At 39.8% G+C, this 23,713-nt stretch overlaps 1 protein-coding gene across 3 annotated transcripts in view; it reads left to right on the top strand.

Annotated features, from left to right (window-relative positions):
- Positions 1-23,688, top strand: part of camkk1a (calcium/calmodulin-dependent protein kinase kinase 1, alpha a) — a 100,478-nt gene extending 76,790 nt beyond the window's left edge. The window contains exons 10-17 of one of the 3 annotated variants that reach the window (XM_034683899.1): positions 1,153-1,352; positions 5,121-5,174; positions 6,430-6,503; positions 10,147-10,234; positions 14,791-14,919; positions 15,652-15,755; positions 17,498-17,545; positions 17,846-23,688. In XM_034683899.1, coding sequence (XP_034539790.1) covers positions 1,153-1,352; positions 5,121-5,174; positions 6,430-6,503; positions 10,147-10,234; positions 14,791-14,919; positions 15,652-15,755; positions 17,498-17,545; positions 17,846-17,918 — 770 coding nt within the window. In that variant the 3' untranslated portion in view covers positions 17,919-23,688. Of the gene's footprint in view, positions 1-1,152; positions 1,353-5,120; positions 5,175-6,429; positions 6,504-10,146; positions 10,235-14,790; positions 14,920-15,651; positions 15,760-17,497; positions 17,546-17,845 lie in introns of those variants that run through there. The other 2 variants (XM_034683900.1, XM_034683901.1) reach the window with 2 other exon arrangements.
- The last annotated feature ends 25 nt before the right edge of the window (positions 23,689-23,713 follow it).

Below are 23,713 nucleotides of genomic sequence, written 5' to 3'. Positions count from 1 at the left end.
GGCCTGCTACATACTACTTACTAATGTAGTAGGCAGTAGGTATTGCCTACTACATACTGCATTTGAATTTAGTATGTAGTATGACTGTTCTGTCCGATCTGTCATGCAGCATGCTGAGCCAGACTTCGCTGGATTTCCGGTTTCGGAAAGCGGAAGTAAACAACGGCGAAGCCAATAAATAAAATGCTTATTTAGCATCCATTTATGATTTAGAAAGTTAGGAAGTGGTTTATATGTAATTTGATAACTTTCACAGCACCCAAAAACGGATTTCCTCCCGTCAAAAAATGAGGAAAAAGAAAAAGCAGAACGAGCGCTGTGCATTATGGGAAACAGTACGCGAGGAAGACTGGTCCAATGCACACTGAGATATTTTCCCAAATCAGTAGACATCCGGGGAGTTTTGGCATACTGCAGATTTTGCTGTTGTTCACATACTACTTACTACATACTGAATTTTGGACATATCAGTACGTACTGCTAGTATAGTAGGCGATTTCGGAAACAGCCGCTGTGAAAGTTATCAAATTACATATAAACCACTTCCTAACTTTTTAAATCATAAATGGATGTTAAATAAGCATTTTATTTATCGGCTTCGCCGTTGTTTACTTCCGCTTTCCGAAACTGGAAATCCAGCGAAGTCTGGCTCAGCATGCTGCATGACAGATCGGACAGAACAGTCATACTACATACTAAATTCAAACGCAGTATGTAGTAGGCAATACCTACTGCCTACTACATTAGTAAGTAGTATGTAGCAGGCCGTTTCAGAAACAGCCAGAGAGAGGGTTAGGGCAAATAACAAAAAAATCAGGACCATAACAACTCCTTCCTTATGATGTTGCCTAAATGATTTAAGTGTTTATATCCATCATTTTTTGTATGGACATGTTATATCAAAGCAAGTAGCTCAGTTTTCATTGAATTATTTTTAGATATTATGGTCAACAGACGGTGGATAAGAAGAAAAAAACATAAATCTGAAACACCTCCCGAGGAGATAAACCTTCAAACTCATCTTACATAGTCCTGAGCATGTCTCGGACACCATTTCAGTGAAACTGCTCTATGTGGTCCTAGAATAACATAATCATCTTTATTTATCTTTTTATAGAAGAGCTGACAGTTATTCATCTCTCTTGTTCTCAGTGCACTACCAGAAGATCGTCCATCGGGACATCAAGCCGTCTAACTTGTTACTGGGAGATGATGGTCACGTGAAGATCGCAGACTTTGGGGTCAGCAACCAGTTTGAGGGCAACGATGCTCTGCTGTCCGGCACTGCTGGCACTCCTGCTTTTATGGCACCAGAGACTCTGTCAGACACACGGAAGAACTTCAGTGGAAAAGTGAGTTAACTCTACATTTATACTTAAACATGTTTAACGCCTGGGGTGCCGGTTTAGCTCCGTGGTCAAGGTGCATACCATGTACTAATGTGCTCCTCCCAGCAGCCTTTGGTTAGATTGCAACCCTGACTCTTTGCTGCATGTCTCTCTCCTACAAGGTAATCTGATTGGATTAAACCTATCAAATTGTTTAAATCTTGAGAATGGCTTGTTCAAAGTTTGAAAGAAACATAGGATATTTGTGCCCTTATGCTGATTGAGAAATTGGATATGATCAGGTAATCCATTCAAAGGTTTAACTGGAATAAAAAACCTGTTTGTGTGAGAAGGGACAACTCTTAACCAAAACTCTGGATTATCCTGGTCCTAGCAGTAGTCTGAATTCAGTTTGAATTAAAGGAAGAAATGGCGTAAAACTTGAAATTGTGATCTTTGGGCCCTCAGGTGGCTCTGCATTAAAATCTTGTCGTGGAAATCACTGCATGGGCTCAAAATCACTTTCAAATCCATTGTCTGTGAACAAAGTTTGTCACTGCTTCCACAAAAGCAGGTTGCAAACACCAATACTGAATAACATTAACAGGTTTTGAAGAAACACATGCTGCCATTAAGACAAAACCATTTCAACTAGGAGAGACACAATTTGAAGAGGAAATGTTATTTATTACAACTTAATGAATAATGAAACTTGACAGAAATCTTTGGTGTAAGGACTCTATGGGGATCATTTTGTGAGTGTGGGATCCGTGAATTTGGCAGCTGAAGAAATCCCCCAAGAGTCCAGACACTGGTGGTGATGGTTGATGAATTCTAGGAATTGAAGACTTTGCAGAGACCAGGTGGAGATGGGGAGGTGGAGGGGCATGCGCCATCAATGCAAGAAGGAACTAGCTGGAGAGAGAGACACATTTAAAAAGACAGCAGAAAGTTGATAGGCTGGCTATAAGGGTGTGCCACTGAGCTATTCGATGATAGCCGCCGCTGATTAACCAATGACAGCTCCGGAGCATGCAGCTGGAGCAGGTGAGCTATTGAACGAGGGAGAGGAGAGTTAAACAACTGCTGTGATTGCTTTACAGTCTTCCTGTCTGAACTTTCGCTAGAGCTACATTTCAGGGAAGACCTTACATATTTCAGCAAAACAATGCCAAACCTTGTTCTTCACGTACTACAACAGCATGGCTCTGTAGTAGTAGAGTGCTACCTGGCATGCCAGCAGTCTCGACATGTCTCCCATTGAAGTATTTGGCACAGCATAAAACAAAAAATACATTAAAGGAGACCTTGAGTTGTTGAGCAGCTGGAGTCCTCTATCAGACAAGAATGAGAAAACATTCACGCTCAACACAAAAAAACTGGTGTCCTGGGTTTCCAAGCATTTACAGTGTTTTTAAAATAAGAGGTGATGCAACACAATGGTAAACATGCCTCTGTCCTAACTTTTTACGAAAACATGATGGCATCAAATTTAAATGTCAAAACATTTTTTAATATAACATGAAATTTTTTGTCTCAGCATTTGATATGTTGTCTTTGCCTGCCTAGCTAATCCACTGAGCAAACTGTCATTGTCAGTCCATCCCCCTGTGTACTGGCTGGCTCGTAGTACTTTAAAGCCATCCATGCAGCTGAAAGGACCATCATTATCACAAATGGAAGTGGTCTATTGGTTTTACATAGCTGATATTGATTTATGAATGTTTCCTGTCATTAGGCTGTTTCTATTTATACAGTCAAGTAATGATCAGTCATGTTTCTTGAGGATAACGCCACCCTTCATTAAGGATTGGATTGACGACCACCTGCCTCGTTATTGGACATACTTCCTTCATAATTCTTGCATTATTGAACATCTTGTGAATCAACTCTGGCTAATAATTGACTCAAAGACGACAAGATTCCCCCCCAACATTTTTCATACAGCTTGTGTTTTTATTGGTTATCACGATGTAACTGGATTCTTTGAAGCGAACACATGTGGCAGGGTCAGGATAGAATACTTGACTGCAGACAGAAAGAATGCAAGAGGTGTTCAAATGCTTCAACCTGCTGTTTCCTTGAGTTTTCAAGAAATATAAGCAGACATTCAACCAGTGCCTTTTTTTCTGATTAGTATTGCACTTATCCTGTTTTGTCAAATTGTTCACAAATAATGCCCTGGAGAGGGGTTTTTTGTTCTGTCAACATTTGTGATGTGGGTGTAAATCAGCTGCAGAGTGGGAAGTTAATAAGCACAAAATCTTTGATAATGCACTTCAGTTTTTTGAGTTTTTAGGTATCGACACTTTTCTTGAGTACACATTTCTATAAACTTTTTACTTCATCCCTTACAGTTTATCACAAACATCTAGTCATCCCATTCCTTAAAATTTCAAAATAAGCTCATTATTGAGCTTTAAGGGGAATTATAACTGGGGATTTTTCTCTAGTGACTCGGACTCGGACTCGAACACAGAGGACTGAGGACTCGACTCGGATTTGGGGACTCGACTACAACACTGACTTGAGCACAGCTGGTGCAACAGGCTGCTGGACAAGTCTTGTTCACCTTGTATAATACTACCTTTGATATAAATGTTAAATATCATCCCTCAGGGAGGCTGTTAAGACTCCTTTGTCATAGAAGCATTACTGACTCTAGAATCAGAGGGAGTCTTTTTTGTCATTTTATTAAATCATCTTTGAATCAATACTTTGTTAACTTGTGCATGTATTTAGTTGGCAGATGCTTTGCATCAGGGCCCTACTCATCCTATAAGGATTCTAGTTTGGAATACCCCTTGCTCTATATAAATGATCCCCTGCTTGATTTTATTTTTTGCATTTGGTGTGCCACATTCACAACACCAATACCAATTTTATCTAAATAGATGAGACAGTAAAAAAAATATGAGTTGTGACATTAATCCAGCAAATCGGATGAGAGGGAACATTTTCCCACTGACAGTGTGAAGCAGCAAGACACAGATCCAACTATTTTTTTACATTGAAGCAAGGTTGATGTTGGTGTTTGAGGTGTATTCTGTGTTTCTTTCTCTTTTTTCCTTATCTATTTTTTGACAACAGAGTAGTTTAGTTTGATAGCCTCTCTGAAGTATGTGTTTTTCAGTTAGCTTTGCAGAGATCCAGCCAGTAAAATGTCCTGTCAGGTAGCTACTTTACTTTGATTTAGCCGAGAGTACATGTAAGAGCCTGCTCTTTTTTTTCTTTTACATCAGTAAATGTGTTGAGCTGCTCTACTTGTGTAAAGGGTATATGTACTTTTTCCACTTCAGATCTGTAGTAAAATGTGGAAAATCAGACACGCACATGTCACTTGAACTCCCTCAGTTTTCAGTCCCTGTGGAACATCAACCTGTTAGTACATGTTAGTCATTGAGCGTCAGGTTTGATAACAGATGTCTGTGGCTCTGTGCTTTCTGAGGTTCAGAGGGCTGGTTTTGATTTCATATCTATCAGGGAGTAGAAATGGATTTCTAGGTGAGCTATTCACAGAAAGAGAAAGAGACTGAAAGAAGACAGAGCCTGATGGATAGCTGCAGCGTCTCTGCCATCTGATCACACACATCCATCTACACGATATCTGACGGTACACATCCCTGAAAAAATAACCTTTTAATGTGCCATAAATCACTCCAGGCTGTCTGCACCGATTAAGGTCACAGTGTTTGTTTGTGCAAGTAGGTGTTGGGATCACTGCAGTGTGTTTCTTGAATGTGTGTTTGCCTACATGTCACATTTAATGTCACTCCTGTCACTGTTTTAAAGGCGCTGGATGTCTGGGCCATGGGTGTTACTCTCTACTGCTTCGTCTTTGGGAAGGTGAGTCAGCACAGTTTCTGTCTTGCAGTCATTTATCAGTGTCTGGTTCAGAAAAGGTAAGAGTGAAGGCTGAAAAACAATGTTCATTTCAAAGACAGTCGTGCTTGAAACTACTCTGACAGCAACGTTTTTCCAAGCTATATCAGAAAGATACAGCAAAGCTTCCCAAAGGACAAATCTGGTTTGTCAGTCAGGCTCATCTTGTACATTTGTAAATAATGTTTTCATATTTAAAATCTTAATCTGCTTTCTTTTTGCAGACTGTCTTTTTGCAATAGTTCTCTTTGTGAATTTTTGTTGTGGAAAAGGTTCAACGCATATTCTGCAGCATGCTGTTCCTTATTTCATCTGTGACCTACCAGGCAACTGGGGTTACAGGCATGAAAAATGAGGATGGAGAAACGATCTACCTTGCTGTTGATGGTTTTTCTTTGTGCCTGTAGCTCACACAGAGGCATCAGTATGAATTTCAACCTGGTACCAAACAAGCTAAAAACATCTCACCAGAGCTTTAACCCTCCTGTTATGTTCGTTTCTCTGGAACAGCAATAATGTTCCTGGGTCAATTTGACCTGGGACATATTCAGTTACTAATACTATTTTTTTTTAAATCTAACTTGTAACTCCATTACTAACCATTTAAAACAAGATTAAGTGAAATGGTGTTCTTTAATTCTCATAGATCATGGTTCAATGAGGATAACTCACTCGTTTTTCATTAAAATTAATGTTAAAACTTTTTAAAATGTACATTGGAAAGACCTTAAATATAAATACAATAGTTTTACATGTCATAGATTTTTGTTTATTTTATTTTAAATTTTTTTTTTTTTTTTTAATGAAGTGATGTTGATAAATTAACACAACACATCTTCTGTCACATGCTGCCCAGATTTTTATGCTACATTTAGCTTGTTTTGAAGGCATATATTGCCTAAAATAGATTTTAAAAAGGGTCAATTTGACCCACAACATAACAGGAGGGTTAAATGCATGCAAAATTGGCAAGGATGCAACTTGAGTCTTTCTGTAAATGCGTTTGTAGTCAAACAAAGCCAAAACGTGTTTGCAAAATCTAGTCAAACTACGAGTAAAACTACATGCAGTTTTATAGCATCTGCTTTGTGACAGTGTGAATGTTCACATCTGAATTCTGCTGCTCTCATTTTTCTTGGTGCTCTTCAGGGATACAGATTTTCTGGCTCAGTACAATTCACTGTTCCCTTCTTTTGTTTTTCCTCTGCTTCTCCTGCAGTGCCCGTTTATTGACGAGTACATACTGGCTTTACACAATAAGATAAGGAGCAAGCTTGTGGATTTCCCAGAAACGTAAGTCCATCTCCTGTGTCCTCCATTTCCCTTCTCCTCTTAAATGAAAGAGACAGCAGAGATGCTCCAGCCTTCTTCTTTCTACAGCAGCTACCGTCATATTCCCCATTCTCTATCTATTGATCTCGATCTCAGTCACTAAACCATTCTCGCCTTTCTGCAGTCAATAATTGCTCACGCTTTGTCAAAAATAAAACTGCTTGATGCAGCAGCCTTTACCAGCACTCAGGAAATGTCTCCTTCAATCAACCAAAACAGGCATTGCTGGTGAAAATGAGGGCGTATGTTTTCTGGACACATACAAAAGGGGCTAAAAAAAATATGGAGGCGTTTTTAGGTAAATAGCAGTAAGATAAGAGAGGAAACAAGACAGAGTAAGGAAGAAGCCAGCAGTGGAGATAAACTGCAGGACCTAGCTGGTTAAATACAACATGTCACATGAGAAGAGGCCCTTTAGTGGCTGTGTGAGTCAGGGTCAGGACAGGTTGTTCCCATGTTAATGATAAGTATCTTCACCCTGTGGGCGGGAGAGGGTCCGTGTCTGTGCAAGGAGCTCGTTCATTAAACTGAGCAGAAGCAAATACAATCATCTCCACACTGAACAAATCGATGTCAATTAGCTGCACCTTGTTGTCAGCTCTGATTGGCCCATTACACTTCACGTGTTTCACTGAGTGTTTCTACCCTCATAGCGAAAAACGGCTGAGCTCATATCATCTAATTTTACTGAGATACTAACGACCTTCTAAATAAATCTGTTTTGTATTTCATTCAATCAATTTTCTTTTAGTTGCATCTTTATAAATCTAGTTGTTGTTCACTTCACTCGCAGTAGCTCACAGTATGTCTGAGCAGAACAAATAGAGACATTGTGATGGTGTTTAAACATCAAGGGCTGTATAAAACACATAGACTGTATAAAATATGGAAGTAGTATCCGTGACGTCACCCATCTGTTCCTGAGTGCTGTTTTGAAGCCAATCGACGGCAGCAGCCATATTGGAAATGCGGAACTCAACCAGGCAGAGTGTGACGTAAAGAGGCAGAGTTTGAGTCTCTTAGCCAACAGCTATGTGTTCCTGACCGGGAGTCAAGTCAGTCATGTCCTTATTTGGGCAAAAACTCGTAATCTTAATATCTTCTGAACCGTCGCATTAGAAAAAAATTCACCCCCCGTACAGTGTGTGCCAATAGAGAAATGTGCTTCATAGAGCCAAGACGTTTTTTTAACCAGGCTGTAAACATGTTTATTAATGCTGCAAAGATCGTCTTTTTCCCATTCATGTCTATGTGGTTTCCAGTGTTTCTGCAGCCAGCCTCAAGCAGATTCTCGATGAACTGTAGTTTATAACACTTCCGCATGGACTTCATAGTTTGAGACCGGAGGTTGCCGCTTGATAAAACATGGACTTAGCCTCGGTGATGTCACCCTCTGGTTTCTCAAGAAGAGCTATGATGCCCATGATAGAGTTTGCTGTGCTAGAAATGCAGACTCAAACTAACATCCTGCAAAGAAGTACAGCAGAGGCGGGCTTTTAGCCTCCCTGTAAACAGCTACAGCATGACCATCTGTCGGTCAACTCAGCCAAACCCTAATTATGTTTAATTATTTATAACTCTTAGCCTTTTATATCTTCAAATCAGATGAGCTATGAAAGTACCCCCCTGAACAGTTTTCAAATGGCACAAAAAAAGACATTAGGTGTATGGAGTTTAAAAGAAGCGTGGAAACATGTTTGTTTCAGCTGTAAAAAACTGTCATGATGATATGGGGCCTCATGGGGAGTCTTTGGCTTTTGGAGACAGCCTCAAGTCGACACTTTTTTGGCACATCCACATTAGCTTCAATTCTCAACACCAGAGGTTATCACATGCTGGATACCAACCATTTGTTCACAGATATCTGCTGAAGCTGACAGCGAGTCAAATTTGTTCATAAAGCACATTTTAATGTAGCAGAAGCTGACCAAAGAGCTGCACAATGTTTGAAAGAAACAACGTAAATACTAGGGGTGGGAATTGATACAAATTTTATCAATTTCAATGCCATTGTCGATTCTCCTTATCAATCCAATTCCTTATCAATTCTCCTAACGATTCCTGAGTACTTTTTAGAGGGGGAAAAAAGTAGTTCTACATAGTCTTCCATAACAAAAGGAACCATTTTATTTTTCCAAAATTATGTCTGCACAAGACTGAACATGAACATATTCAACTTGAACATACTGAACAATAGGTTGACCTCATTCTCGGCCACGTGTGTCCGGACCTTGACCCTCAAGCCTGGAGGAAAATACTTTGAATTTGGAGAGGAAAAACACTTTGCCTCCGGGGGTCATCGCGGAGGTATTTTACCCGCTCTCTGTGCCTCATTTTCGTCTTCGTGGGTCCGGACTTGGTCCCTGGAGCCTCATGGTTGAAGGAGTTGGCGCCGCAGAGTGTGTAACGCAATGCAACGTACCACGAGGTGACGTCGTGCTGGGAAATGAATCGTTAAGATGAATCAGTAACATTTGAGGTGTACAATTCCGATGGAATCGATCTATTGGAACCGGTTCTAAGTCCACCCCTAGTAAATACCAAAGCAAATTATGTGTATCAATGGAACAGAAGAAAAAGAAAAAAAGCAGTATAATATAGAAGACAAGCCAACCATTCAGGATGAGAAATCTCAAATGCTAACATACAAAAGGGTGTTTGAAGACTCGGCTACAAAGAGTCAATGAAGGGGGCAGAGCTGATTGAAGATGGAAGGCTATTCCACAGCTGAGGGGCTTTAGCAAAAGCATGGCAAGTTTAAAATTTGACGGGTTCCCATGTCTGAAGATCTAAGAGGCCTGGAGAAAGAAATGCTGGCTGATGAAGAAAACAGTGTCCCAAAGTAAAGAATGTGCACACAGATTAATAATGAGTGCTCGTTGATGTGCAGTATGTGGGAAGGGTCAAATCCAAGGTTATCTGGAGTGAATTATCTCGGCTCACTTGGGGAATGCAGTTGCAGTGGACATGTTCCACAGTTTACAAAACCAAGTCCACAGATTGCAAATTAGAAGACAAGGATTATAAACTGTGTGCTGAGATTTGTAAACCAAGTGTACAGATTTGCATATGGTTAGTTTTTCTCTCAGCAGACAGAAAGAGGGTGTGTGTGTGTTTGTGTGTGTAGCATTGAGTTGTGTTAGTTAGGCTTGTCACAAAAAGAACATAGACATTTGGATTATCCATGGGTCATCAACATCCCTGTCATTTGTTCTACTGCTTAGCTGAGCAAACACTCGACTGTATTCTGAGTGATAATAAGTGACAGGCGTACTCTCTGAGGTGAGAAAAGAAGATCTTCTGTTAATTCTGTCTGACGGCACACACAATCACACAACAGAGAGCTGCAGATGGGAGAGAATTAATGATTCTGTCTTTGCTCTTCCTTTCCACGGCCTTCAAAATCATGTTCACTTTTTGGTTTTGAAAATGCAGCTGGAAGTAGACGTAGCTTCATTTCAAGTGCATCACATTACTATTATTTTTAACATCCCTGAGCGAAGCTGGAATAAATCAGAGGCTTTAGTGTCCTCACATAACAAAATGCACAAACAATCCAGCCTTCAAAACATTTCCCTGAATCATTATCTTGTGTTTCCTTCAGGCCAACGATCAGTGAGGAGCTGCGGACTCTGATCTTGCGGATGCTCGACAAGAACCCAGACAACAGGATCACCATCCCTGAGATGAAGGTAACAAAGAGAACAAAGGTGGTGAGGAAAGGAGAACACGGTGTTAGTCAGTCACTTATTGTTCAGGGTGACAGGCAGCTGATCATAACGAGGCTCTCATTGTTCAGATGCAACATGACTGTGCTTTTCTCTGCTGTGATTGGCGGAGAGGATTCTGACCTCACATTGGGGATCATTAGAAGTGCTGTGTAGCTTCAGGGCATGATGAAACCTGTCTGTCGCCATGGAGGACCGAGCTACAACAGTAGTACAGGTCCAGGACCAGCCGTGGACACGTCATTCTCCAATCCTGTCGTGTTTCCATGACATAGTCTAATAACATGGTAGTGAGTCATTTTCTCACCAGAGAATGTTTGTGTCTGTGGAACAGATATAATTAGGCTGTCGTGCATCATGTGTGCAAGTGCGAATAAACACAAACATACTTGCACACATCTCTTACTTAAGAATTAGTTGAAAGACGAAGATTTGTTAAATCTATTAAATAGATAATTAGGCCTGCTTTTTAATCACCATTAATTGCATATTAACAATGTAAAGCAATTCTTACCAGTGTCTTGATTTTGGAATCAAATGACTGCTGGAAATAAACCATTTCTTAGAGGTAGAGGAGACAGCTTCAGGGTGCTTTTATTGTGAAAGACTGATTTATTTATTTATATTTTGAAGGATAGCACTGTTACACATTAAGAAGTATGCAAGAGAGCATATAAATAATGTGGAGCATATTTCTGCATGCTTTTATGATGCTGATGCCGATTGACATTGGTCAGGTTAGCTGTACCTGAACACTTAGCCTGTAGGTGGTAGCTCTAACTCAAACTACTTTGGCAATGTTTGATTTGCATCAGACACAAAGTGTATTTTACTTTTGACTTGTCAATTTCCCTGTCTGGGAGTATTTCTTTAAATTGAATGTGCCGTTCAAAAGTGTTGTTGTTGTGGTGTCGTTTGTTTCCATCACAGAAGAAGCAGGTAGCAGAAAGACACTGGGGTGGCTCAACTGCGGTGTGCCAAAAAGGACATTGAAAAAAAACAATACATCATGATTAACATATCAACACTGACATTCAAATCTTAAAACACTCTGTATCGGCAATGTATCGCATTTAAAAAGAGAGTGGGTTGGAGAGGATTTTGGTGAAGGGCAATCCTCAAAGCAATCTGGTGTGGCTATATTGTCCAACCAAAAAATCTATTTCAAAGTCAACAAAATACAAGGAGATCCAAATGGAAGATATATTTTTATTAATGGCTCACTGGAGTCAAGCAATATTACCCTGGTAAACATGTATGCACCTAATGAAGACAATCCATCATTTTTCAATAAGCTTGAAAGTATTCTGTCAGACTTTTGCACTCAACAATAATTTTAAGAGGGGATCTAAACCTAACTTTAAATCTCCAGGTTGATGAAAGTGGAAATGCAAATAGACCTATAAAATCTGCTCTGTCACTCACTACTGAAGTCAATGCAGACTTTTAATGTACTGGGGTCTCATTTATAAAGGTTGCTTACGCACAAAACGGGGCCTGAAACTGGCGTACGCCTGTTTTCACGCCAAGTTTGTGATTTATAAAAAACAAACTTGACGTGAAAATGTGACTACCGGTAAGCAAACTCTGACCCAGGCGTACGTACATTTTAGAGGCAGGGGGAAATTGGCGACGCAGTTGGTGAGAGGGAGAACTGAAGTCAGATTATATTTTGATGCCTTTTACACATTTCATTCATTGAATAAGAACATATTTACAGACCCGCGTCACCATCATCACTAAAATATGCATATTCTATTTGAACGTTTGTTTGTTGTGAGTCGTTTCCAATAAGCTGTCATTAAAAAATAAAAGCGTGTCTTAAAGTTCATCAAATGTTTCATCAGCTTTGTCTCACCTTTACATTCCTCTGAGGTGTAGAGGAAACACACGGGCCGTATCCTAACGTGTTCGTCGGGAGGTAAAAACCAAAGTTATATCAGAGGACGTAAATCGGCCGCGGAGCAAAGTGACAGTCATGTTTTCAGTGTTTCTAACGCTGTGCAGAGTCACTACGTGTAGTTATACTTTTAATAAAGACTGCTGTACGACGCACACGGAGCGCACAGACACGGCCCCGGCTGCCTCACACACTGATCACATCTTCATCACCTGCATGTGTTTACTGTGTTAATGAGAAAAATATGGAAGTAAAGCCATGCCCGGTTCTCACAGTTATTATCTTACATATTATCATAATCAGTCAGAGCCCAGACCAAGCTGCCCGTGATGAAACCAGCACATTAAAACTTATATTCACGGATCAAACTTCTGTCAGATAATATCAGAGAGAGGAGATCTCTGAAGGACGTGAGCTCTCTGTAATGTGAAGTAAAAAGTCTGTGTCCTGTAAACATGAAACACCGCAGTGAGACATGGGTAATGATGAATGATGGATGCTCTGGCACTGCTGACGGATACACGCTGCAGCGACGTGGAGTCACTCCATATTTTTATTTCGTTTTTATTTCTTTTGTGTCCCTCCTGCAGAAAGAAACAAACAATGCGTGCTCACTGAACTCCGTTTCATTCACGAGGATCACGGTTTGTGTGTCAGAAACTTTATTTTCTCCGTCTTCCTCTCTGTTGTTGCTGTGATTCACCGTGAGAACCTTTGATCTTCCGGCTCATTTGTATGCATCTTCATTCATAACGTGCTTTGCATTGACCGTATATGGTTGAATGTGGGCGTGAAAAGGGCGGAATACGAGGCTGATCTACGTGCGCATATCTCCAGGTGGTTTGTGATTTATAAACGGAACATTGCGTAAAGTTTGCGTGCGAACGGTTTTATAAATCAGAATTATTTTTGGCGCACGCCATTTCCGGGTTTTCGGAGTACGTACTCTTTTAGTAGGGATTCTACGCACTCTTTTATAAATGAGACCCCTGGACATTTGGAGAATATCAAATCAAAATGTCAGAGATTACACTTTTTACTCCAACAGACATAAAACCTTTTCATAAAAAAAAGTGTTAAACAAACCAAAATATGTTTTATATTTTAGATTCTTTAAAGTGGCCCCCTTTTTCCTTCATGACAGCTTTGCACACTCTTGGTATTCTCTCAGTCTGCTTCATGAAGTGGTCTCCTGGAATGGTTTCTAATGAACATGAGCCTTGTCAAGAGTTCATTTGTAGAATGACTTGCCCTCTTAATGTGTTTGAGACCATCAGTTGTGTTGTTCAGAGGTAGGGTTAGTACACAATGGATAGCCCTATCTGACCACTGCTGTAATCCATATTATGGCAAAACCATTTCATAGTTTTATTGTCTTCAGTATTAAACTACAATGTTGAAAATATTTAAGTAAATAAAAACCATTGAATGAAAAGGTGTGTCCAAACTTGTGACTTGTAGTGTACAAACATAATACAAGATACATAACTATTGTACATTAAAAAGATGTAAAATAACAGCTAAAATAGAACATATTTGTCAGGCAGAACATTTGCAACTGGAAGTGTCTGCCTCCAACTCATTCAAAATCACCACTGAGACCAGCATCTTGGGTTTCAAGTATTTCATAACTTGTTTTGAGTAAAAGGAGCTCGGAACAGACAGTGACTGTATGATATCTTAGATTTTTGGTTTGCCTCAGTTCTGATTTTTGAGTTTCCAGCTGAACAGAATCCAAAGTATCCCCCAAAAACCTGTTTTTCTGGATGTCAGGCCTTCTCAAACAGCTCTGTTGTGTCATGGGATATTCAAAGCTCTTCTCTCTGCCTTCCAGTCTTATAAAAAAACATTATCAACTTTGATTTAATCGTTGAATGACTATGAACACATCTTTAAGCTATTACAGTGAGTGAGTTTTCCTTTATGACTAATACATTGTAAGTACTTTTCTTTGTATGAATCCTGGAGATCCTGTCATCGTGCTGTAAGAGCACTGGTGCTGTAGAGGAAAACATGTTACCAGGAAGTGCAGCACTCAGTCAAGGCTTTCTAAGAACTTACACAGCCACTTTTTCAGAAAGTTTATATTTGTGTTCAGTCTTTGAAAACTTTTTTCAGTAGGTATGACTTGGCTGGAGCAGAATGCCACACATGGGCTGGGAGAGTAGGAGGTGGATGAACAGGCTGTTGTTTTTTTTGTTTTGTTTTTTCTTTTAAAACAGCAGACAGATATGTAATTCATCAGACTTGTTTTTTAAATCAAAGTGTTGTTAACAAAGATAAACTCCAGCTGGCTGGCCACTGTGAATGATTATGTGTCTGAACTCTGAAGTGTTTGCAGTTGTGTTTCAGCGTTTCAGTATAAAGCAGAGCAGACGTCTGCCTGGCTGGAAGAAAATTGTTTGTAATTATAGTAATGTAAGATATGTATGCTGGTTGGTAGAAGTGCTTAATCATAACTAACACCTGCAGCAATCATTTGAAATACTGAAAACATAAACAACACACAGCTGAGAGGCTTGCAATAAAGTTTAAGATGACTGTGCTTTACCAGCTGTGGATCATGGATAATGTCTGTATGCTAAATTATCATGTTATTTTGATGCTTGTGTGTGTTTAGATGGACCAGTGGGTGACCCAGGGAGGTACTGACCCGCTGCCTCTGGAGGAGGAGCACTGCTCTGTGGTGGAGGTGACGGAGGAGGACATCCAGAACTCTGTCAAGTTTGTTCCCAGTCTCTCTGCTGTGGTAAGCAGTGGCGGTTCTAGACCAATTTTACTTGGGGGGGCCAGGCTGGGGCCAAGGGTGTTGTCAGAAGGGCACATTCAACCCTGACAAAAGAGACTGAGAAGGGCGAGGACCGGCTGAGAACAAACTGGCAAAACGTCAGTGCATCCCTTTATACAAGGTTGCCTCTTGAGGACACTCTGAAATCCATGTTGGAATCTTGTATTTTAAAAACTCTTCTTTTGTTGACAGCCTTGCAGCCTATTATTGTAAAACAGTCATTTTAAAATTTCAGCATTGTCGAATTTCCCTGAGTGGGGGAAACAAGATTCCAGTCCTGGCTCCAAAAACGTTGTTATATATTATTTATAAGCAGATCCAAGAATGTACTGAAGACACAAAGATCCTTTAAGGTTCCACCTTTTACACTGATGTCAAGATACAGAACATTTACAGCAGAGTTAAACAAACTACAACAGAGGACAGCAGTCAGTAAAACAAACACAAACTGTAGTGACTTGGCTTCCAATCATTGTCTTAAATTGTTGTCAGTTTTGGTGCCAGCATGCAAAGTATAGCAGTGCCTCGGAGATCATGAGCTTGCTAAATCTTTTGGTCAACAAAGTTAGGATGGAATGCATAAAAAATATTATTATAAGATGACATAATGCTGCTATAAAGACCCCAAGGTCCTTTGTTAACGTGATAAAACTATCTCATAGTAATAGTTTGAGACCCTTGTGTGTGTTTCAGATCTTGGTCAGAGCCATGCTGAGGAAGCGCTCCTTCAGTAACCCCTTTGAGTGTCCGAGCAGGAGAGAGGAGAGGTCCATGTCTGCTCCTGGCAACCTGCTCATGTAAGCACACACAGTCCTGATGTCTGACCTCACTCTCCCTTCTACATTTAATACCTCTATATGTTTTATATGATATGTATAAACCCCCCACAGGCTTGTTTTTATTACAGGGATTTCTGTAGATTCTAACATATGTTTATATCTGTACCTCACACCTGTCTCCTCTCTCCGTGTATCAGGTTAACCAGCATTCACTCCTGCAGCAGCTGCTGCTGCTGCTTTGGGTTGCCATAGCACCATAATTCATTCTTTCATTGTATGCTGTGGAGCTTACAGCCTTTCTAAGTGTTTCTTTGTGTGTTGCTTTCAGCCTTCTAGGGTAGAGGGGTTCAGTGAGACACAGAATGATACAGATCCAGCACTTGCCTAAGGCTGACCTTGGATTTTCTGTAACATGGATTGAAAGCATCACAGGGGAAACAGCCAATCATCTTATCACATGGTTCAACATACACAGTACCACTCAGGGCACCTCAGAGCAGCTGTAGCTGTTCCCTGCGGTAGTGTGGGTGCCCTCAGGACACTAATCTCTGTTATGTGTCCAACAGAGTTTGTCATGAGGATGGACCACTGCAGTGCTGAACCTGTAATCTCTCATTGTGAGAGCTTCAGTAGACAATTTCTCTTCTTTCTAGGCTGAGGTTTTCCCCATTACACAGCCTCAGAGCTGCTATCTAAGGTGTTTTCAGAGGATGTGTGGGGAGTTTTAAACAGTAGTGCCCCCTGCTGGAAAATGTAAAAAGAAAACCATTGTCCTGTAGTTGTTAGGCTTACTGTTGCATGACTGGACTGAAGTGTAGTTAGAGCACTGAAAGAGTAACAAACAACCTTATGCCTTATACAGCATTTTACAGTCTGTTTCAACCGCTTTCAGTATTGGACAAAATCTCATTTATTTTTTTAAGTTAGATTTTTGGGGCATTTTTGCCTTTATTGACAGGACAGCTGAAGAGAGACAGGAAATGTGGGGAGTAGAGAGTGGGGGACGACATGCAGCAAATGGTCGACTGGACGGGAGTCGAACCGGCAACCACTGCAACGAGGACTGTAGCCTCTATTCATGGGGCACTTGGACCGCTAGGCAACCAGCGCCCCAGGACAAAATCTCTATAAAGAATGGATATGATGAATGATAATCAGATCAAAGCAGGAATCAGAGAAACACAGTGAAAGAACTTATACAAAATATTATTTTGTTAAAAAAACATATTAAGATTTATTTTAGCAACATAAACTGATTGATTTGAAAAAGTTTAATTACAGATCAACTATTTTCAACAACAATAAAGGTCTCACTGTTACTTGTAATTGAAATGCTGCAGCCAGCCATGCATAGCAGACAATTTAGCAGACAGATTATAAATCGTACTTTTCTCCCAACCTAAAATCCAAACTCAGGAATTGTAACTTTTTTATTGTTCTTTAGTTGTGACTCTATGTTTCCAAAAAATTGTCCTGCAGGTTTCTTCTAGATTAGAAGTATTTCCAAAATATTCCTGAGCGCATTGCATTTTAAAAACCCGTCTTGGCCCTTTAATATCTCTTCACATCAAGATAATTTTTCAGTTGGTCAAACCGTTGACCAACTCATTATAAAGCTCCACAGCGCCTCTTTTATTGAAGAGGTAAGGTGCATAAGGAAGAGGTCATCTCCACCAGCAACCACATCCTTGACCCCTGAGGTGACCTTTACCCTCTCACCTGTGACTTTTCCATCTTGTCTCCCTCTCAATGTGCTGCAGGGATGGGTGGCCTTTCCGGCCCTCTTTAAAACTTCACCCCTCACTCAGGTAACACATTACAGACTGGCTCGCTGTTTGTTCGACATCTACCAGCTGCTGCGCCCATCATCATCTTAGACTCCTCAAATCTCACTTATCCCCATCATTAGAAATGACAGACCCTAGCTGTCATATCAGAGAGTTTTACCATCCCTGTGCTGCTGCTGTCATGTAATGCTGCATTTGTGGTGTTTCTAACATTCATCATGTCACAGAAAAACAAGGAGAAATGGTTACGGATTTGGGGAGTGAAGTCTGAACAGTGTCTTAATAAATGTTTTTTTTTTACTCTATAATTTCTTCTTTCAGAAAGAGCAGCACAGGAGATGGACCTCGAGAAGGAGAGCTGGAGGATCTGCATGAGGATGAGCCCTCCTCTTGAGGCTTACAGCAGAGCTTTTTCTTCAACATCACCCTCTGTACAGCCCTTTGCTTGAATCAATGAGTGCTCACCCCTTCATCCACACCATGTAAAACTACAGGCATATTACTATATACGCTGACGACACTCAATTTTTTATATCTAATGTGATGCTTGTGTTTACATCCGGACCTGTACAGTCAGGCTTGCTTTTGCTTCTGCTTCCTGCTTCGGCCTCAGAGTATCTAGATGCCCAGATTTTTCTTCCGGGGAACTCATTTTGACCTACAAACCTGCTTGTCTTAACCTCTCAACCACTTTCTGTTGTGACTGCCATCGGTGGGCCAATAACAAGAGGAACTCTCTGCTGAATTTCTGGATCATTAACAGTGCACATTAATGTTGATGTAGAGGAAAATCTTGATCAGCTGGCATTACACTCTAATGCGAAATAAACTGTCCAACTCAGATTTTTTTAATCATCTGCATGATTGAAAGTGGGCTGTCATCATCAGACTGTCTGAGGCCACCAGTTGAACCTGTTGAAGGGGAAAAAGCCTGTGTCAGTGATCGTCACGGGCTAATGCATGTAAATGACACTAAAATGTCTTCTCAGTGGACTGCAGGGCTTTTAATTTCCAATCAGTGATATTTAATATTGTATATAGATGTCTTGAGGTATCAAACGTGTTCGTCTCACAGTCCTGTCCTTGAATGTGTGCCATCAGAAGCTTTTATTATGTAGCTGCGTGATAACCGTCAAAGCTCCTTCTGTGCTGCCTTCATTGTCCTCAAGGAGAGGAACTCATCTGTCTGAAGGCGATCCCTCTGAAAGGACGTCGACTTTTCTGCCTGAGCACATGATTCTTGTGTTAGGAGTCATTTTACGCCTCTTCTCCTTCTCTTTTATGTGTTTGTCTTGTTCCTGTTATCTAATGCTGTCTCCGTCCTTCAGTGTCATACTGTATCATTCTATTAGATGCAAAGTCTTTGTCACAGAAATGGGGATATTTGGAGGAGTGTGTTTGTGGCGAGTGTGAACAGACTGAAAGAAATGACTGTAAACTGCTCCTATTGCCTGTTCTTTAAATTCTTATTATACAACACTTTTGGATGCAGAGCTTATTTGAAGGCATGAATCATCTTGTTGTTCAAGTTTTTGTTACAGAAGAACTTGAATTTTCCCATAAATTGTCTCTCTGGCCAAATTAGGGCCTTAGAGAAATTCTTCTACCCAATTTTTTAGGGTAGAAGAGGAGGTCAGAGGATGGGGGATTGTTTGTTTCCTAATGCTTAGTGGAGGCTGGTCTGACCTTTTTGGACAACCAAAAAAAGGACATTTAATTTCTCAAAGGCACTGTGGGGAATTTTTAACTGATCTTTTTAAATAGTCAAACTCTTATACTTATGCATTTTCATGACCTACACAATAAAAAGGATTATCAGTGACAGGATTGATTGTTTATTCAACATTTTAGTGCTTGTGTTCAGGTCAAACTTTCATTGATAAAAGCTGAGACGATATTCGGCACTGTCCAGGTAGTGTCTATGTTTTTGACGTACGGTTTTAGACAAACTCTACAACCAGGGCGTTGCTGGGTAAAATAGTAAAGTGGATATGAACAGGATTTAAAGTTCATGCTGTTGTGTGAATGCTTCTCTACTCTTTGATGACAGAAGAGCTAAACTGTCTGTGTATTTGCCTCATTCTGTCATTTATTGAGACACTGGAGCACTCATTGTTACACCAAGGCTGTGACAGGGAACGTTAAACCAGTACATCTGATCACCTTTTGTTAGTTAAACTCCTTTCCTTGTCAGTTTGGTCATGGTATGTTTTACTGAACCAGTTGTTGAAACACTTGTGTTGTTGCCACAAATCAACAAGATAATCTCGAGAACCATCAAAAATTGGGATGACTTTTGTCAGCAGGGAGGAATCAGGCTTGAATATCTTATAGTGTGTACCCCACTTCAATTTAAGTCTGTTTCTTTACCTACTAAAAAAAACCCTCACAGGAGCTTTAAATTTCCTTATTTACAAAGTTGTCATTTTTTTCACTATTTTTTATATGCATATTTATATAGGTTCATTTATTTAATATTTGCTGAATTAATCTGTGTTGAGAGAAGACTTGTTGCTGATGTGTTTTCCGTAAGTCAGTGGTAGGGTCCAAAAAACACGATCTGATCCTCCCTTGCCTCCCTTATAACTTTAGTGCCGCCCTTTACAAATGTGTCTTTCTGAGTTTTTTAAAGCTCCTATGAGGAACTTTCTGTTTGTGAAGATTTCAGCGCCCCCCTGTGGACAAAGTAACAGCTCTTATCTTTGTGCTGATTTTGTCCTGTACATGAGTAAGCAGTGTTTTCTAACAGAAACCCCCTCCCACTGTCTTAACAGTTGAACATATGAGTCATTGCTGTGGAAGAGGTCATAAAAGGCTTTTCCTCAGCATACTGTCAATCATCTGGTCTGACACCTTCCCCCATACAGGTTACAGGCATCAACAGTTTCTCTATAGAAACTGTCAGTCATGTTGCTGATAGCCTAGTTTGCAATGCTGTGAATTTCATTCTGTTTCATAACCAACTAAAACACCTCACAGGAGCTTTAAGTTACATCTTGGCATGTAAGTTTTCAAGGTGGATAAGCTAGTCAGTTAGCATGGATCTGAATATTAGAAGCAATGATGAATGAAACAAACTTTTTATGTTCTTAAGGTCTGAGTCCCATTTACCATTCCAGGTGGTTGGCTAACTTGAAAAAGTGAATCTGTGGTTTTTTTTGTCTCGGCTGTTGAAATCAGTGCGAACATTTCAGCCTCCAAATTAGCTCTGCCTCACAAAAATGTTTATATAACTCCATTTTATGATTCCCGGCCGTGTGAAAGTAGAAAGCCTGTTTGGCTGGCAGAGTGCTCTGATCACTTGAACCGCAGTGAAAAGGAGCATTTCAATGTCATGATTAGACCCGGGCTGCCAACAACAACACTTCTCCATCCACTTCAGAGCCAGCCGCAGTGTGGCTGATTAGAAACAGAGAGTGAGGCGCTTTGCATTTCCTCGATTAGCATTGCCCTTGGTATCCTCCAGTGAAGGATGCTAACTGAAGCGTGGAGAGCGCAGAGGGGTGTAAGTGGGAAAGCTTTTCACGTGTTGTTATTGAGCCTCTTTGTTTAGGGATTCATGTTCACACAGGCTTTATGCACAAAAACTGTGAATGCTGACATCAGATTGTCAATTTAATTATAACCTGAGAATGTAAAGCGTCATATCTTTTTATTTTATCGTCCAAAATGAGGTGATGGAAGATCTAAATGAATCTCTTCATGTTTGAGATGTTGTATTCCAAGTTAAAGGTTGTGTTTATCTGTATCTGTTTGTGTTTCTTGTCTCTGCAGAGAACGATGTAAGTGAAAGAACACACTGACGTGCAGGGTAACCTTCAGTGAAGGGCTGTTTGAACCAAAAAGTATGAAATGATGTGTAATATTTTAATTTCTTAAATGGCTGAGAACACTTCTTTTCTGAAAATATCTTTTAAGAACTTTGTTTTCTGCTTTACTTTCATAACTTTGTACAGACATCCATCATGTCAGAGCTTTGTATTGTTGTAATCTTACCATCAGTGTTACTTACTTGCTCTTTTATGTCTTAGTTTCATTGTTGTAAAAAATGTCTTCTATGAAAAATTTGCACTTTTCCACTTACAGATACATATTAAAGTTATTGTGCTTTCATAAAACACTACTGGTACCTTCCAGCCATTTCACATTGTACGGTTCAACACTTAGGACAGACCCGAGAGCGTCACCTGTAAAAACCATATTAACTGCACGTTGGTACGTTCCTATAGTCTCCTGTGCTCTTAAAAGCAGTACTCTGATGTCTGCATGTCCCAACTCTGCTTCTTAGTACCTGAGAATTTTAAAAGTGAGACGAAATCAACTTCAACTTCTTCCCCCTGTCTGCGTCTGAAATCTGTGACAGCTGCAGGTTTTTTTTTTGCATGTAGAGAGTTTTGAATGTTGCGTAAACCCTGTTATATGCACAGCAGTCAGAGCAGAGGGGCAGCTTCAAACTGCAGTGTTGTATTCAAGAGCATCTCTAGAGAAGCAGTGATGGTTGATCAGTAAACATTTAACCCTTTAATTACAATTAATTAACAGCTACTTTTTTATTACTGCTGTCGTAAAAGTGATGGTTCTGTCATGTTCTTCTGTCACTTTCCTAGTTTTAAGAACTCATGAAAACTTTAAGGAGATTTGTGTCATGTTCTATCAGAAATAAGAAAAATGGCTGTTTCCTTAGACAGACGTGTACGTTGAAGTATGAAGGAAACGCTGAGTTTTTAAGCCAAAAAGGTTTTTGCCACTTTGTTAAAATTGTTTCTATAATACTCCTTCTTCAAAATGTTTCAAGTACTCATTCAATTTTGTGCATTTTTTTTATCTTTATCCATTGATTCATACATTAAACTCAGCCAAATTACACAGAATCTGAGCAGATATGAACACAGATGTTTTTTATGGTCAATCTATTATTTTCATCATCTGCAGAACAGGATCCCTTTATAACAACAACATAAGCTTTGTTATCCTGAGATGAGGAGAAAAAAAGTCAAGAATTGGAGAAAAAAATTAAATCAAGTCATTATGACTTATTGCTTCCTTGAGATAATGAGATAAATACTTTTAGAATTTGAGGAATCAACCAGAAGTAATTTTTAACAAAAGAGGAAACTATGTAATGTAAAATGTATGAATGTATGTCCACTTTGGGCTTCCGTACAGTTGAATTTAGTTTACACTGTATATTGATTAAAGCTTTAGCTAGCATACAGCACTTCATACAAGAACATTAATACACAAAGTAAGCTCTAACCATAATTTCCAGTTAGCTTATAGCTTGTGTGCATCACAGGAGAATAACATAATATATTCCATAGAATATTCTCAAAAGGTTTTTTTTATGGGATGCAAACTTACCAAGCACATAAATGTTGTCTGTCATTTTGTCATTTTTTTCAAAGAATTGACCCCCAAATATAATTGAGAACTCTCACAAAACAAAACCTCTTTTGTTTTTGTAACAAGAGATACTCAGCCATACAAATATTAAAGATTCCTTTAACCTACTGTAGCTTTAAAGGACCTCTGTGCAGATCAGCTCAACTCTGATTGAGCCTGCAAATCTAATTGGAACTGTTGCTGCAGCACTTGCAATGTTGCACAATTCATCCTTATAGAAACCCCTGAGGTATTTAGTCTCTCTACAAACCTGCCTGCATATCTCAGCTGGATTCAGATTCATGTTGATGCACCTACATATTCACAAAAACATCAGATGTACTACATAGTGCAGCTTTGGCTGAGGATTTCCCTCCTAGCATTAACCACAGGAGAAAAATCCAACCGAGCATTGCTCCTGGAAAATCACTAACAGGACTCATTTCATGGTTTCAGGTCAAAGATGTATCCAAACGAAGAGGATTGTGGGAGAGTGAGTTTGTACATATTATAAGGTCACTTGCTGCTGTGAATCTTATCTGTGCACTTTCCTGACGTGTGCGTTAAAGATGCCTGCTCTGTGTTTGTGTGTCTGTCTTGTATTGTTTCGAGCTTTCCTCTGAATGTAGTCGTTAAAACAAAACAGAAGCATGGCACATGTCAATGTAATGCAGATGTTATGATGTAAATATGTACCTAAATATATGAAGAAGCTATTTTTTGCATGCTTTTTATACACCTAGACATAATCAAAGACAATAAAAAGACAATCTGAACTCTAATATGTCGTCTGTATTCCTGTGAAAT

Source organism: Notolabrus celidotus, chromosome 5, assembly GCF_009762535.1.
Source record: "Notolabrus celidotus isolate fNotCel1 chromosome 5, fNotCel1.pri, whole genome shotgun sequence".
Taxonomy (NCBI): Eukaryota; Metazoa; Chordata; class Actinopteri; order Labriformes; family Labridae; genus Notolabrus; species Notolabrus celidotus.
This window is presented reverse-complemented; position numbering and strand designations above follow the sequence as displayed.